General features: G+C 39.2%; 1 protein-coding gene across 7 annotated transcripts in view; it reads right to left on the bottom strand.

Annotated features, from left to right (window-relative positions):
• Positions 1-17844, bottom strand: part of ANO6 (anoctamin 6) — a 132033-nt gene that overhangs the window by 89298 nt on the left and 24891 nt on the right. For all 7 annotated transcript variants that reach the window (XM_050325434.1, XM_050325436.1, XM_050325437.1 and 4 more), the window contains 3 exons: positions 16648-16724; positions 8257-8385; positions 913-978 (listed from right to left, as the gene is read on the bottom strand). In XM_050325434.1, the coding sequence (XP_050181391.1) occupies positions 913-978; positions 8257-8385; positions 16648-16724 (272 nt within the window). The remainder of the gene's footprint in view (positions 1-912; positions 979-8256; positions 8386-16647; positions 16725-17844) is intronic.

The following is a 17844-nucleotide window of genomic DNA, read 5'->3' as shown; positions in this document are numbered from 1 at the left end:
GGAACTTTACACAACAATTCTTGAACTACCTAGAATTTTCTCTCTCTTTGCAGCTCATCAATGACCCATTCAAAGTTGCATTCATTGTCCATCTTAGCAAATTTATCATTAGGTTCTGTAATGCAAGCATTTATTTCCTATGAATGTGAAGAGCCAGACTGTATCCTTGGCCATGCAGCAGGAGTCCCCACTGCATAAATCAAATAGTGTGATGCTATGGATTATGAGTCTAAATTGGGAGGAAGGGTCAAAGCGACCTTTTCTGGAGCTCACTGTAGAACTACCAAACAACAAATTGTCCTGGACAGGAAGACACAGATGGAATGCTGCAGCCCTTCAGGGTAGGAAGGAAGAGAAGGGACTTGGAGGGGCTCTACCCCTCCCTGCAAGAGATAGCAGCTCCAGCAGCTGGTGTGCTTTATCAAAGTGCTCTTGAACTGCCTGAAGGCGACATCGCAGCCCAAAATATGCAAAGCATGATAGTTAGAACCACTTGCACAGTGTCAGCCTCTGTGAGGAACAGTGTCATATGCAGGAGCCCTGCACCACTCTTCTGGCAGGGGCATTCTGCTCTGGACACACACTGCCTTCCCACATGTACTACACAGCCAGAGTAGGGGAGGAACCTCTCTGCAGGGCACAGACAGTAATTTTTATCTTCCAAGCTCTGAGCAAACATGACCGATGTCATCTCCCAGCTTCCCATCTTTTATTTTGCAGAAGAAGGTAGAGACACAAAATTTAAAAAGATTTCACATCAGATCTCGAAGACACTACTAACAGAAAAAAGGTGTGCCTTTTTCTCCTGAGAGGAGAGACATGCTACATGTCAATTCATATATCCAGTTCCCTTATTCCCATAGGGCAGCTCTTCTCTCAAACGCAGCCATTCACACAGGGAAGAGCACTCACCGACCTCGTTGCTTCTAGTTGCAAGCCGTTGTTTATCAGGTTTGATTCATATACTTGTCTCTTCCTCTGTTAAAAGGTATAGGACACTGTAAAATATCTGTTCCAAATTTCACAAATATGTATGCACAGAAGAATGGAATTGCCTCCCAAAACACAGAATTGTTGGGTTGTTAACTCCGTAGCCCACTTGACAGCTACTGTGGTGATAGGTTCAGTCCTACCTACTAATTAATCCTGATCAGGTTTTTTTGTCTGATATGCAATATTGCCCTCAAATGCAACTCTGGAGAATTCATCCTCTTAGTTTCTGGTACATTACAGAGGTAAAAACATGCCCCAGATTTTGAAGAACTTGAAAATTTTGAAAGCTGTCCCTGAAACTTTGATGTCCTTCATCTTTAATCACTAACTGAACTATTAGGTCTTCTGTGAGCAGTTTGCTGGAAGGAGACAACTTCAATGCACTGTGGTCTGATAGTTTATTGCTGTACCAGGTTAGGCTAGGCATGCAGTGAAGTTCTTGGAGTAACTTGGTGATACTACTTTCTTACTCCCAGATTGCTTTCATGCCACTGGCCAACTTCTTTGTTGTTTAAATGTGCTTAAAGGATCTTGCATCTACCACCACAGGAACTTAAAAGAAGAATGGCCCGGTGTTTTTCATCACGTGATTCTCTATAGCCAGACTAACTACAAGATCTGTGCTTAAGATCCAGGCCTGTTGCTACTGTGAAGGACCAGAGTCAACAAATAACCCTGTAGAAAAAGTCTTAGGAACTTTGATAGGTACATGGAAACTGGTCTTCAGGACTAAACCCAAGGCCTGTCCACTATAGGGGCAAAAACCGGATGCTTCAGCAAAAAGGGCAAAAGTCTTCAGAAGTTTCCATAGGGAGAGGTCAGTTGTATATTCATGTTAAGTTTCATCCAGTTCTTGAATATTTAAAGATGGTTGTAAGTCTCCAAGCAAGAAAAAGCTATTTTTCCAAAACTCTAGCAAGTCTTGGAATAAATAATTATAAAACTTAATAAAAATATGAACAGCCTACCCCATTTATAGTTTGTTAGTTCTCAGCTGCAGCAGCTGCATGTGGCAATGGTCATGATGGCCTAATTTCATATTTTGTTAAATGGTATTTTTCTTATCTGTTTTGGCTTTTCTGACTTTTTTTTCCAGTGAATATCACCTTCTACCCAAGTTAGGGACAAGAAGAGCCAAATATTTCAATCTGTTTTCCTCTCTCATCAATACTTATCACCTTTCTCCTTCCTCGCTTTTCTCAGGATAAATCTTGGATAGCACTCCTCATGGAGGTCTCTCTCCATGTCTCATTAAACACTTGGTTATTTGAGACAGTATAATGCTCTTTATATTTTTTCACTGCATATATAATATTGTATATATATATGTAATATATAAGTTTATAATATATACATCTAATTACCCTCATTGTATTACCAGCTCTAACTTAGAATCCCAAATGGGAATGAGTGTTTTCCTTGCAGTAACATATTTCCTTGCATTTTTCAATATTTCATAGGTAATGGTGCTCTCCAGCCTCCTTCAAAGGTAAAGATTCAGTCTTCTGAAGTAAATTACATAATGATTTCCTCTGAAATTTTTATTATATTAAAATTCAATGTTCGAACCAGTTCATTAATATATATAGTACACAACAAAGGATTTGTTTGTTACTCTGGTACTAACTCTTCTGCCATTTTATCCCACCTCTTTGCTTCTTCCATATTCACGTGTTTCATTCTAAAGTGAATAATACTGAATCATGAAAACATTTAAACCTGTGTTCTGTTTTGTTTCAGCAAATAAAAAAAAGGAGGGGGCTAAACACCTGTTTCGTTTTCTTTCTCAATAGCACAAAGACAGATGCAGGGCAATTCTCATTTGTAAAGTCTAATACTATTTTTTTTAAATCTTTTAATCAGATTCCTTTAATAATTTACTATGGTAAGGAGTTCCCAAAATTAATTTTGCCCTCAAAATCTTAGAGGAATGTTGACAATATTAAGATTTCTAATAATGCATTAATGCAAGTAGTGAGAAACAAAGCCCCTGGGAGGCATTGCTAATTAGGGGCTTTGCTATTTTATATAAATGATTGAATTATGCATATAATGATCTATGGAGGAGCTAGACTTTTACCCAGAGGAGTCTACAGTGGTTTTGCCTTGACTAGGGAATACAGTGTATAGATATGATAGCTTATTAGGCTGGAAGGTGGAGACCATCCAAAGTTTATTTTAGTATCCAGCATTTTGCTCAGCTTCCTGCAAGGCTAAGTTGCAATAATAAAGTAATCATGGTAATGCTGCTGATCTAAACCTGACACAGGTTTTGATGACTGAATGGCTAGCTGACAGACTAAGACACAACAGGATGCATAATCATATACATTCTCAAGAAAGGGAAAGCAGAGTGTAAGTAAATTACAAGCATTACAGGCACATAGAAGGGTCAGCTCTTGGGAGCTGCTTCTTTCACCATAGTGCTTTCAGTGTCTGGTGATTGTCTTGCCAATCTGAGGAGATTAAAAAGATTGTGGATCTGGAAATTGGTAGCAGATCAGTAGCAGTTTTCTCCATGTTTTGTAAATCGTAGGGAGGATTTGCTTTGATTACAGTGACAGAACACCAACTCAAATCTTTGTTAAGTTTCTTTTGTGCAAAAAGTTCCCTAGAACAATTTCCATGTGATTTCAGGGGAAAAATCTTAACAAGAAAAGAGTGCTTGAGTAACCACCTCTGTCCTACCTGACAGGCAACAGATGAATCACAGTCAGTAAGAGAAAGAGCATGGGGCTCAAAGCCTCCCCCACGGAAATCAGCTGAATGGAGTGGAAAGGATCACTGTATCAGTGCTAGCTGCCAACCCTCACTGTTTCTTTGATATTTGGAAATTTCCTCAAACTCTCAGTTGTCAACATCAGAAAATAAATTGATTGAGAAACTCTGCTCTGTAAGCTTCTTTCCCTTATGCTTGAAGATAATCGTAAAAATGTGAAGCAGAGCACGCTATAAAAGATGACACAAAAAACCCCCAAAACCCAAAGAACTCCAAATACATATTTTCTGAGATACCCTTTGATTTTAAGCCAGCCTCTTGGTTTTCTGAAACCTGATCCATGACCACACAGAACTGGCAACACTGCAATCTATCCTTGTCCTCAAGAGTGGCTTCCAGCCACCCTGTTTGGAAAGACCCATTTCTGGTCCTATGAATGTATGTAGTAACTTCAGTGTAACTCCCTCCTTCCATCTGTGCATCCTTCTGTCACCCTTCCTTCCATCAGGCAAAGAAGTAATATTTGGATTTGTGGTTGCCTCAGGAACAGAGGTTTTATTTCACTGAGCTCCTGCCTCAAAACCAATCCATCCAGCAGAGATGAGGGCAGGTGTGGCTGCCCTCCTCCCAGTGCCAAAGGTCCCTTCCATACTTGTTATCAGACATCCTGAGTAGGCTGGCTGAGCACACCACAGGCATGCAGAGCCTGTCATTCTCTACTGCCTCAAATCACTACATAAAATCACATTCAGGTACCCTTCTTTCTGTAAACCTAAGTATTGTTTTCTCACCACAGGTATGACACATGCTAAGCAGTGGGATAAGTACAACTTGTGTTTAAGAAATTACCTAAGCTTATTTTTGTTTTGTTTAGTCATTTTTTTGGTTTGTTTTGGTTTGGTTTTTGCCTTTTTTTTTTTTTTTTCTGGTGGTGATCTGAACTAAACAACTCTAGAGGCAAGAACTGTTCATTGTTTGCTTATGAAGACTAACTTCTGAAACCCTGCCAAAGTTCCCAGTATGACTGTACTTCAAAAAAACACCAACAAGATGTGTGTAATATTCTCCAAGAATTATAGTTTTCATTCAATTTTGACAAAAAAGAAAAAAAATCTGTCTATTTCTGTGAAGCACAGACTCCTTCATGGCTGGAAAATAAAGTTTTGCCCACATTCCTGCTTAAATGACTGACAGTCTTTCTGTTTATTTCTGTTGGGGGAAAGTAGATGGACGAGAATGACACTCTGCATTGATTTATTTTGCATTTACCTTTCTGCCCCTGAACCTTTGACTTTCAACATTGAGCTCCTTGAGGACTCCAACAGATAGAAGTGGCATTTGGGAGCATTCTTGAAAAGACTGGTGATATTTAAATTCTAATCTGATGGTAACCTATCCTGACAAATAAGGTACTAAAATTGTAGGTTTAAAAACCATGCTTTGGGCAGGAATTTCAATTGCTTGCAAGGTACAGTTTCTGGAACCTGCTCCTAGCAGTTTGATTTCTGCTAGTGCTTGCAAAATTAATTGTACACCAACTTGAAAAGGTTTGGAGCTTGAATTGAATTGCATATATGAAACTTATCCGCTAACTTTTGGATCTATAAATTATGTTGGAAACTTCTATGATGTTTGACTTTGCCTCCAGAAGAGTGCCACTGTGCATCTCCAAGAGCTTCAGAATGCATATATTTATCCCTACTACCCAAATCACACCCATGCTTCTAGTTATTTCCTTCTGTCCTCTGAGATGTTTTCCCAAGAATACTGTTAATTAATATAAACTAATGTTACACTCATGCAATTCTTTTGAAATAAGACAGAAAGTCATTAAAATCCAATATAATGATAATCCCATGATCTGATTCTTCTCTTGTTGTAGAAGAATAGGTGTCTTGTTTCTCTTAATTCAGTAAATTGGATACATAGGTTGTGGTCTGATTTTCAAATCCTTCTGTCTAAATTCAGTAAGTGTTTGGGGACTCCTCCATGCTCAGTATCATTCAAAACCCAGTGCAGTACCTAAAACATTTTACTTCAGAAATGTAGATCTGCAGCTGTCCACTAATAATTTAAATTAGAAGTGACTTCCGTGTCATGCAGTCGGGTGGGGTGGTGTGTGCATTGGACAGAATTGGTCCCAGTGACTCCACTCCTGGTCCCTGGATTTCACAGATCAGTAACACTGCACGTGGCCAGTGTGGACCTTACTCCTGACTTCAGTGATGGGAGGATGTCACCTCACAAGAACAGACTTCACTGGATTTCCTATTTTTCAGTAAGCTGGAGTTTCCAAATTCTGTGCACAATAAAGCTCTGGATAATAGCTCTATGAAACTGTCAGGGAAGTCAAAGAAAGAGTAGCATGAGCAAGGAACTAATTCAGGCTTGAAACACCTTAAATTACATAAGATGCTACTTTAAAAATTCAGCATTTTCAGTTCATCATTGATCAGACAGTGACGTATGCAGTATTTAAAACTGATTGTAAATAGCAATAATCCTCATTTTGGTTGTCTTTCTTCACAAGGGTGGAAGTCATTTACCCCAGAAAAAATTACAACCAAATAAAAAACAGTGTCAGTAAAGACAAACCATCAAGTAGGTTTTATGCTGACACTGATGAAAGCTGAGGCTATCTTGGGCAGCATCATCCCCAAACCATTCTGGGAACTGAGGTAGGTTAAAATATCAGTTATCTCCCTGGAATTCTAAGGATGCAAAACTGCACTCATAAATTGTCATCTTCCTTTCAATCTCAGACATAAGGTACACGTGTACAGTCTCCCTATGGCTTCAGCTTCTCCCTATCCACAGAAATGCTGGCTCTGAAAACTGCTATCACTGCTGTTTTCAACCTTCTTCTGAGAAATCCACGTCACGCCAGTCATGTGTCTCACTCTCCTGGCAGTACTTCTGCCCATACAGGCTTTGTTGGCCATTTTGCTGTCAGGCTGCACAGTTGGTTCCTGTTCAGCTTGCTCTCCACAATGACAATCAGGGCCTCTTCCACAGAACTGCTCCCCAGCCGCTCAGTCTTCGCCTTATCGTTCCCCTAATATGCTCTTGTTCTTGCATTTGTTGCATGTAGGTAGACTGCTTTTTCTTCCTCAGCATGCCACAGGTTCAGTGTGGATCTTTGTGGGACTAAGACCTTAAAATGTAAAGTTTTTTGCAAGCACCTATCTTATTACCCACAATCTTCTGGTCTAATTATTCATGGTTTTGTTCTGGCTAATGTCTAACATTAATGCTACACTAAAAATTCTACTCCATTGCTCACATTTAATTTCCATCACTGTTTGGAAAAGATGCTCATTATATTTTTAAGTACATTTGGGCAATGGCCAAGTATTACAAACAGAAATATAAAATGCTAATTGATCAACACAATTCTTTCCAAAGGGGCAGCTTTTTGTTTCTAATTACCTCTTTCAATTAATTTTTATTGCTGATCCTGTGATCATGTGTAATGCAACATCCACCCACGGCAGGACTCCCTCAAACCCTACTAACAGCATTCCTTATGGCTGTCCCGTTAATGCCAATGACAACATTGTGTAATGAATATCAACCAACTTAGCTACAGGCTTTTTTACTCCTACTCTTCTCTTTCCTAACTGCAAATCATTATTTGTATATGAGCTGCTTTCAGTGATATCTTTGTCCTGGCCTCTCTCTACCTGAGGCTGCTGCTGTAACGTGGATTGTTGCTAAATCACAGAAGGATGTGGGTGGGTGGATGGAGGTGCCAAGGGGTCTCCAGTCTTGTGGATGTGTATTTCTCTGACAGGTCATGATTAAAATAGCTTGGGTTTGTGACCCTGGATGCCATAATGAATGTAGTCCACTGGTGGAACTGATTAAATGATTAAAAAATAATAATTAAAAATAATATATTATTGTGGTTCATAGCTGCTAAGGAGCATCAAGAAGTCACTGGATACAGTCAGAAATTTTTTGTAAGGTCCCTAGGGAGGGTCAAGCTGTTGAAGTGTCAAATGAAGGAGTGGTACAGGGAGAAATTCTAGTGGTAACATCATGTACAGTTATTTCCCATGAAAAACTTAGCTACTTTATTGGTCAGAATGTCAGCAGCTATGTTCATAACTGTGATCTGGAGCATCTGGTCAGCTGCCTCCTTTGGGTTTCTCTGAATACTCTGATTTTAATACCAAAGTCCATTAGGGGCCTAGCTGAATTACTGTAGGTACAGAAATTGCCCCAGTCTGAAGAACTTGGTGTCTAATTCTGACCAGGAACCTGATACCAGCATTTTTCTGCTCAAATCTCCTAAAGGGTTCCCTCCCAAGAAGATGCTCTGAGGTCACCAAGAACACACTAACAGAGACGATATGCAGAACTCTGCCTATTTACACAACAATCTACTGGTTTGAGCCCTATTCCCTGCTCAGTTTGATGGGCTTCAGTTTCCCAGCTCCGAAGAGTACTCTGAGGATGGAGCAATGCAATTGCTGTTCTGGGTGAGGGCACTGTCCTATCTGCCCATGGCTCTAACACCCTGTATATGAAAAATAACTCACCTTATGCTTTTTACGATCACTCCTCTTATGAGTCATTTTTTTACTTTCATCTTCATACACCAAAACAAAGTCAATTCTTCTCTGCCCATCACTGAAGAACAAGGAGTCAGGCTTATCATCAAAATCCACCTGGAAGGCAGGTAGCATAGGTTAGTATGAAGATCTTTATTCGCTAGTTTCTTACTTGCTTCCTGTTACACAGTATTTCAGTGAACGTTGAAATTCAAGGTATATCAGCCCTGTGTAACAAGAAGTCCAAAATGACAAAGTTGCACAGAGTATAATGAAGGAAAAAGAAATATCCAGAGGAATTTGTCAGGTCTCTACATGACATCAACAGAACTTTGACCTGCTTTTCTTCTTTAAAAGTGCTACATTAGCTTTTCACAATGGGAGAAGCAGTGCGATGCAGCACCAGTGCCGCATAATGCGTATGCCCAGTAATTTTTATGCCATCATGGACACACTGTTAGATAGTTTGTCTGCAAGATATGTTGCTGCCTGATGGGAGTCTCAGAATTAGTGTATTCCCATCTGTCCCCTTACCTGCCAGAAGTTTAAACATCTCTGCAATTATTAGGGAAACAAAAATGCAGCAGTTTCACGCACACTTATACCTGAGCCCACCACTGCCCGGAGAACAAAGAACATGGTCACGCTGCAGATGAACTCTCAAAATAGACACACACTATGTGGATTTATTTCTCATTTTATTCGCAACATCTCAGCAAGCAAAAAACCATTGTTGTATGCCACTCATCCATCATGTTATAATAGATGCCAAAATCAGAAGTTTTAATATATCCATAAGCCATTATCTATTCCCTGGAGGAAAGCTGAATAGATTGTCATATCCACTAACAACATCTTAATGTGTTATTTCATGTGTGAAACAATACAGACACATCGATGACAGGGATACCTGAATGCTTGAGTAATGACTTGTAGTTTCTTACTGAGGGCACTATCACACATTACCAATCCCCTCCTTTCAGGTAATATATAGCTGTAATGTTATCAGAATCCTTTAATGTAATGAGCATCAACCCCTCAGCTATTTTGCCAAATCCACCTGTGGTGTTAATGGGGACAGTGACACTGAAATTGATAGAAATCAGAAGTCTGAAATGGGACTTAGTACGGCATTAGAGAAGGTAACATCTCCAAAGCTGCCAAGAACTGCAGAGGAACCCTGGCCTCCAGCTGACTGGGCATGCAGGGTAGCCCAAGGCAGAATCAGGTCAGGCAAAATGACACACAATAATCTCTTGCATATGCTGCGGACATGGAAAAGATCCCCAGATGTCCTATCCCTGGAATTTCACTGTCAGTGCAGACCAAACTTCATAAAGGCATGTTAGACTAGGTTTTGGGAATTCTGGGATATCTGTTCCACAGAAAGGGCATGGAAATGTGGTTATGGTGTCAGAAACCCCTGAAATGCAGCCTGAAATGATTGTTCTTCAACTATGAAGAACTGAGAAGAATGTAGTCTTCAGTCAGGAGCACCTGAGTTCCAGGGAACATACAGTGTTTTAGGAACCACATGTGTCAGTGTTTCCAAAACAAAATTTCCCATAGGTTTTTTCTAAACCTCTCCCTGTAGATTATTTTGTTACTATTTACTGGTTGAGCCAAAATAGTTGACCAAGTTGTGTCTCTCCATAATTATGACAAAATGTCCATATTTTAAATAAACTCGGAGGAGTTTAAACTCACTATTTTTTACATCACACGTGCAAAGGCTAGAACCTGCTGTAAAGAAGTCCTGTTAACTTAGTTGCTTCCAAAGTCTAAGCAGATTCTTGAATAGAACAGTTTTCTTTGGATCCCACCTGTGTGTCGGGATTTGTGACAAACCTGACAGCAAGCAGCAGCTGACAAACATGCACACACACACGCACACACACACAGACATATGCACACACTGACACATGGCCAATATACACACATGCTGTACATTAGTTTCACAGCCTGGGCTAGGATTCAGAGACTATCTGGGCAGTCACCAAATTAACATACAACTAAATGCCTACTGTGAACAAAGTTTTAGGGGAAAAAGCTTTCAGATGGCATCACCAGACCACAATGACACTAGCTATTTCTATCACCAGAAGCAAGTCACAGGTGTGAATTTCTACATTGTTGCAAGCTGAAGTTAGCATAGTCCCATCAAGAAATCGGAACTGGCCCTGACAAGTTTTCCTTCTGCTGAGGACTAGTCATGGGTGTGAAACACAGCCCTGCTGCTACCATTTCCAGTCTCATTTAAAACATAACCATGATGATTTAATGTTGACTAGATTCCTACTGAGAGGAAAGCATTAACAACAGCCAACAGCTCCTGCTGGGAGACAGCTTGGGAGGTGCTGGAGTAGGGCAGAAGGGAGGTGTGGAGAGTGGAGCCCAGCAGGCACAAGGCCCAGCCCAGCAGCTTCTGCTCTCCCCTGGAACTTCAGCAGGGTCCAGCACAGGCTAAAATGGCTTCATGTTGCAATGCTGGAAACAGAACTCCAAATCTTGAAGTAATGAATAACAGGGGGAAGGGTTGCCACTGCAAAAAGCACAAGAGTTTTTAATTGGGATTTTTCTTCTTTGGAATTCTAGGAATATCATTATAATAACCTCTGTTTAAAGAGATAGAGTTTAGTTGTAAAATTTAAGCATTTGAAATTATAAAAGGAGGAACCTTTTAGCACTTCTTCCACAGAATAGAGAAGAAAGAAATGGGAAACAGCCAATATCAAATCAAGTTTTGATACAACAAGGTTTGATCATAATTTGTGTTGGCATAACTTCACTAAATAATTTTCCTTTAAATGTAGTCCTCTTTAAGCTTATGAAAGCAGCAATAACTGGCTTAACTGGATTATCAATAATAATATACTAAAAACTATATATAAAATAGATATAAAAGCTACCTGTTAATCAGTATTCTGACTCATGAATTTACTCACATATGTGTTTTCATTCACATGTGTGTATAAATATTATTGATCATATACATACACCTTTATCTCTCTCTCTCAAACTATGGATATATAAATGGAAAATAGCTAAAAGATTAGTAAATATTGGATTGCACAAATCCAGGTACACAGAAGTTCACATTTATGAAGCTAACTTCTTAAAGGCAATCACCATTGCTTTTAATCACAAGGGTGTTGTTCAGTTGACCTACCCATAGACACTTTATATATCAATAATAAAGAATTGTCTCATTAAGCCTGAATACTTAAGAGATCAAGATTAAGATCAACACAAATCAACTGTAATGTAACATTAAATGTTGCTCAATTAAAAGTAAGAACTAAAATGCAGAAGGGAAAGTAATAGCCAAGTTTCTGACAACCACATTAAATCACGTGTGGTGTACCTTGTAATCCCTATTGGATAGTTACTAATGAAATAGCATGTATTATTCAACATAATTATCAGGGGAAAAACAGGACTGGAAACCAAAAAGATGTGGTGTACTCTAAAGTTAGTAATTGCTTTGAGACAATGTTTGGGTTTATTGTTTGTTTTTTTTAATACGCAATATTATTTGACAGCATTACAAACATTGTCATCATACAAATGCACACAAGCTCACATGCATAGACATGTAAGTTAATGGGGCTGAAATTCCTACATGTAATTTTTCTTAAGTATCAGTAGCAAATTATAACCCAAAATAATGAACAGGCCCACTGACACATCTTTATTTTGTAAGAAACAAACACGAGGTCTATTTACTGTACTATCTAATTTTCTTAGTTGCAGCATAATCACATTTTAAGTACTGATGGAGGCAACTGGTTGTGCACTCCACTGTTTTAATAATACCCTAGCGGACAGCAAGTTAATATTGATTAACATCATTAATAAATAAAAAATGTAATATAAATACTTGTGAAATACTAATTATATTTAGCACACAGTCCACAATGCTTCAGAACTCTTCAAGTACTGTACAACCAACTGCTTGAGTACCATTGGGAGACAGGGAACCATTAGTTGCTTTATAAACAGACGAAATCTGAAGGAGAGGGGGACCTGGCTGTGACTAAAGCTTTTTGGAAAACTGAGGTTACACCAACATGGGTTAGCCTAGAGGCAGCCTGACTGCTGCCCCTTCCCCTTCTCTTCCCTTCCCTTCATCCTCCCTGACTTCATCCCCCAGCAGCGGCCTCAGCAGAGGAATAAGGAGCTTCCTGCACTCTTGGGTAATCCAGCACAAGCAGTGGCCAGCCGATGCCATCTGCTCTCCCAGCGCCTGAGACACAGCAGCACCTGGAGAAGGGGCAAGTGGGACATGAAGACAAGCTTGCCCCTACACACTGAGCTGTAAAAGGCTGAAGCAACTGGCTTGGCTTCAAATGCCCACATTATGGAACACCCACACACCCCCTTGACTCAGACTCCTCAGGAGGGAGATTTCTGTGTGCCCCTCCACAAGTATAACCAGGCTTGCTGGTATCTAAGGGGAGTTGCTGTGTCTCACTCCTGAGACCATTCTTGTAGTCATGTGATGCCTGCAGCAGAAATGAAAGGAGACCATGCAAGGGGAAAGCTCCCTTCAGAAACAGCAATGCTTCATGTCAGAGGAGGAAAAGCAGTTGCACTTCTGAGAAACCTGATCACTTTTCCAGGGTTCTCTAAGCATTATATAGTTAAACATTCAGTGGGAATAATGGGGGGGAAGGGCAGCACCGAGACAAGCATGAAGAAAAATATGTGCACAGGAATTGCAGTTATTTACTGTTTACTACACCCCGAACAAGCACAGTATTGTAAGCTGATTTTTTTTTTTAATAAAAAGAGATTTTGCAGGAATGATTTATCTAACTGAAAGAATAAAAGAAGTGCTTTATTTTACCTGCATGAGTCTTTGGTGTGACTGTCAATAGCACCAAATGTAATCATTACTGGAGGGATAAACTACTTGTCTGCAACCTCGCATAATTTTCAGATATGCTTCAAAACAGCTTCCTGTGGCATGCCAGGGAATAAATCAGTACTGGGAAAGAATAGAGCAGAGCAAAGGCTGTGCAACATTGCCTCTGCTGACAAGGCACCTGCAAAAAATCCTTCTGCAGGGGCACAGTGACAGTCCCAAGAGGGACCAGCAGGTTGCACTCCAGTTGTGGGTTTTACAAAGGTGAAAAATTCAGAGTGGCTGTTTAGGAGTACAGTTATTTCTCTCCCACCTCAGGAAACTTCAAATTAAGTAAATGAAAACAAAAAAATTATATTACCAGGATATCATGAAACATAATTATTTGTAAAGAATTTTGAGATCATTTGAAGAAAATGTTGCAGAAATAGGAAGTTCTTCCTACTATCACTGACATATAACAAGATTTTTTATTACTTTATCTTCTGAGCAACCAATAGACACAACTTTCTGACATTAGGACCAACACAAGCATTTATTTCTGGATGCCACTGATATATATGATATATAAGATATATAATAGAAGATGTAAGTTTATTTGCATATTGCATAATAATGCTGGTCAGGCCATAAAACTGTTGTGCCTTTAATATTTTCCCTTGTTACTCATATTTGTTAATGACAACAGAGGACTGTTTTAGTTCTCTTTTTAGTAACAATGAGAATATTAGCAAACACTTTATCAGAAGAAGGTTTTTATTTCACTTCCTCAACATGCAAAGGAATTTTTGCTATGTAAAAAACTGAAATAAACTTAGATTAAAGACAATTAGAAAAAATATGGGGTGTCATAACAGTCACACATTTCTGTCAGCAGAAAACAGCTGGTAACTGGCCAGGCATTGGGATGCCTTGTCCCCTGAGCTAAGTTTGGACCAGACACCCACTTGACTTCCTGTCTAAGCGTCAGGTTGCTGCTGGCTGCAGGAGGAATTCCAGTCACTCCTGACTAGAGAGGAACCAAATGGCCTTATTTTAAATAAAACGAAGAAAGTGCACTGCTGAAAACCTGCTTTTCAGCAACTCCCATCTTTCTGGAGATACAAGAGTTGGGAAATTCATTCTTTTGGACTTCCAGAAGCCTTCCTGTTGAAGAAACTGCATGTGAGGGGCAGCAGGAATAGGCAGTCTGAAGAAGTTAACCTGCTCTCTACAGATCTTGACTCTCAAAAAAAAAAAAAAATCTTATTGTTACAAATTCAAACTATCTACCTCTAAAGCAGATTTGTTGTAAAATGAAACATGAGCTGGAAAAGGCTTGAATTAATGATGTCTATGCAGTTTTGTCTTCCTTGTATATATTGTTTATGATATATGTTTTAATTGTACAATCACATGACATACTTCTATGGCTCCTTGTAGTTATGGAATCTGCTCCTATTTATAGAATACTCCTTATTATTTTCTTTATTTAATGTGGGTTTTTTGTTGGTTGTTTGTTTGTTCATTTTTTTGTTACATCACATCTAAATGGTCCAGATGCTTAAAATAGGGCTTTCCTTCTGACTATGTCTGTGGTATTCTCCTCATTGAATCCCAGTGTTCTGCAAATATTGAAAAATGTAATTTTAAAAGAACCACCAGGAGAGAAAGTAAGAGTATAACCCTCATTTTAACAGTGATCACATAAGGCATCTAGACATCAATGCCAAAACCTGTTCACTGTCTCCTAAATTTGGAGTTGCATCTTGAGGCACCAGGAGAGTGACTTTTTCCAGAGAGCTCATCAATTCTCTCTCTTCAAAGAGAAAGTCACTACTTTGAACTAATGCAAACAAGGCCACAGGTGGTCTCCTTTGACACTCAGGAAAAAAACAAAAGCTAGCTGTGACTTTACAAGTCCGGTTATCTAGGATTGAACTCAGTTTCACCTGTCTTAAGAGCCTTTAATTCCTTCAGTGTAATTTCCTACCACATTTACACCTTGCTGAAGTAGTACAAACAACATTTGCACAGAATTTGGGCTTTTTGAAGATAATTGTCCTATTAATGTGTCAAATGAATCAGGGATCTTGTGGCAAACTTAGCGTATGACCCTGTAATTAGAGGCAACACCATAAGAAGAACAGGGCTGCTTCTATTAGTCAGTAATTTACTTAGTTTTGGCTACTCCAGAATGACTTGCAAAATTAAATAAAATTTCCAGAATACTGCCAGGTGCAAAGCATGATCTAGGTTTAGAAAAAAGGCATCCCTTATATTCAGTCATTTAAGGTTAGGCTTGCTTCCTGTTCGGTTTCCATTTCTACCTGCAATTAGTCCTCATTCATTTAGCAAACAGGTTCAGTATATCTCAGTTTTATCTTTCTACCTCCTCCAACTCACTGAAACTACCCAGTGAACGACAAGGGGGGCCTGATACGCAAGTAGCGATGCAGAGAAGATGCTGCTAAAACTGAGCAGAAATTATAACTGCTAGTAAACATGAGTTTAGTAGCAAAATAAAAATTATATATATATAAAAAGAAATAACCAAAAATAAAAATTGATTTTGACCATCAATTTTCAGGAGAAATGAAAATAAATTCTAAGAAGATTGCTACAGGAGACTATTCTAACCACAAGGTATATGACATTCCAGCTGTTTTGATCCTATTCCATTTCATATAAATACATAAAAAAAATTCAGTGAACCACATGGAGAGTTTAAGAAGGAGGGCACTCAGCTGGGAAGTGAAAACTTTTGGTTGCACCTCATGCTTCCAAAAATGTTTAAACATTTTTCCAGAGACTGAAGCAGCTTCAAATGAAGCTGAAAAAACACAGGGGCAGGGGAGCCCAGGCTGTCTACCTCCCAGAAGGAACCTCATTTCTTGTTACTTGGGTATTGGTTTTCTATGAGATTTGAGGCAGTGAGGCAGGGGATCTTGAGCTAGAGCCAGCAGCCTGTTAACTGCAGAGAACATTAGGCAAGCTGGCAAATCTGAACTTTGGTAAAGGGAACAGAGGCCTCTAGGTCTTTTCTTTCTTGTCATTTCAGTCTCTGAAGTAATTTCCTGGTGTCTCCATGCTTTCTGTAAAAATGAATCCTGAAGTCACATGTCAGCCAACTAATACCTGGGTGTGTATGAATTTACAGGGTATGTGTGTTTATACGTAGGGTGTGTTCGGAACTATTTATCCTTGTATACGCACACAAACCCTACACATTTGTAAACAAAATTACACAGAGAGAGGAGGTCTATGTGTATGTATCGGTTTGCAGTGAATATATATGGGTCACTTTTAAATGAGTCCAGTACCTGTGACAGCCTGTACTTTCACATCTGAGTCAGTGGCTTCAGGTAACTTTAGGGAAATGGGGATAACAGCAACTCAGATTCAATCACATGGATGAACTGCATGTGCTGCAAATACAAAGGAATGCTAGTCTTCTGGAACAGCTACTGACTGCTGCATATCTATATGAGAATATATTACAGGCAATCAAGTTAAAGTAAAGAAGTACCCACCCATTCAGGAGTACGAAGGTTTTGCTGATCCGGCACAGTTCCGTAAGTAGGAATAATCACCTGGTTCAGTTCCAAGACTAAAATTAAACATAAGAAATTAAAACATTTTAGCATTCTGTGTGATAGGTTTTTTGGTGTGTGCATTATTATTATTATTATTAATCAATGGTTTGTGGAGAAGTCACTTCCTTGCACTTACTGAGTGTTTTAGAAATGGAATGATTGTGTCTCACACTTCAGTTACAATCAGAAGGTGGCAAGAGAACAAAATACCAGCTTGACAAGGTAATGCTAGGAGAGCATCCTGACCATTCTACAGTGATGCAAAGCATCCCTTCGTTATTATGTGCTATTTAGTGTTTCAGAAACTCTGTGCATACTCTAGCAGAAGTTAAATTTATCTTTCAGTGAATAAGGGTACCAGAACTGGCTCCACCTGCACAAATAACCCTAGCTCATGCTGACTGTACTTCTCAGGCAATAACAAATAACAGCACCAGAGAACCCTTCACAAGTCCTGGAACGGGTGTCGTAGACCACAGTGATACTGTACACTGTTACAGTGATACTGAAACATTAATGCTATAACACATAACTTAAAAACACACCTATAGTTCAATCAATGTGTGTTGATGCCTCAGCTACTCCTCTCCCATTTCCCAACACCTGTTAAAAACAAACAACTTGCAAACTGAATTGATTTCCTGAAAATACTACATAAAATAAAAATGACATTGTGAAGTATACTGCATGAAACTACCATTAAGCACATTGGGAAAACTGGCTATCAGTTCAAGCACCAGATAACACACAAATTTGTCCTAATAAAGCTCATGGAAGTAACTTGCAGAAGCTCTACAACTGCTGCAAGATTTGGTTTCTTCACAACTATTTTTGTGTCTTAAGAGGAAGTCAAATAACATCCTGAGGCTGAAGATAACATCAAGTAGCTAAAGGGAGAAGGCTGCTTCCTGCCTATGCAGGGCAGGCAGATGGATCCCATCTGTTATTTTCATATCCTTAAATCAAAGATGTGTCTTAGCTAAGTCTGTCCTGCACCGAGGAAGGGTCATGGATAACAGTGGTACCTGAAAGTCAGTGTTGTCTGGAAAGGATAGCCTCAATGTAACAAAAATTTTATAATACCTTAAGAAAATCCCCCAGCTCTAAAATAATCTGTAGTACTTTTAGGATAGT

Source organism: Myiozetetes cayanensis, unplaced genomic scaffold, assembly GCF_022539395.1.
Source record: "Myiozetetes cayanensis isolate MyiCay16 unplaced genomic scaffold, myiCay2020 scf3, whole genome shotgun sequence".
Lineage (NCBI taxonomy): Eukaryota > Metazoa > Chordata > Aves > Passeriformes > Tyrannidae > Myiozetetes > Myiozetetes cayanensis.
The sequence above is the reverse complement of the archived record's forward strand: the minus strand, read 5'-3'. Positions and strand labels throughout refer to the sequence as shown.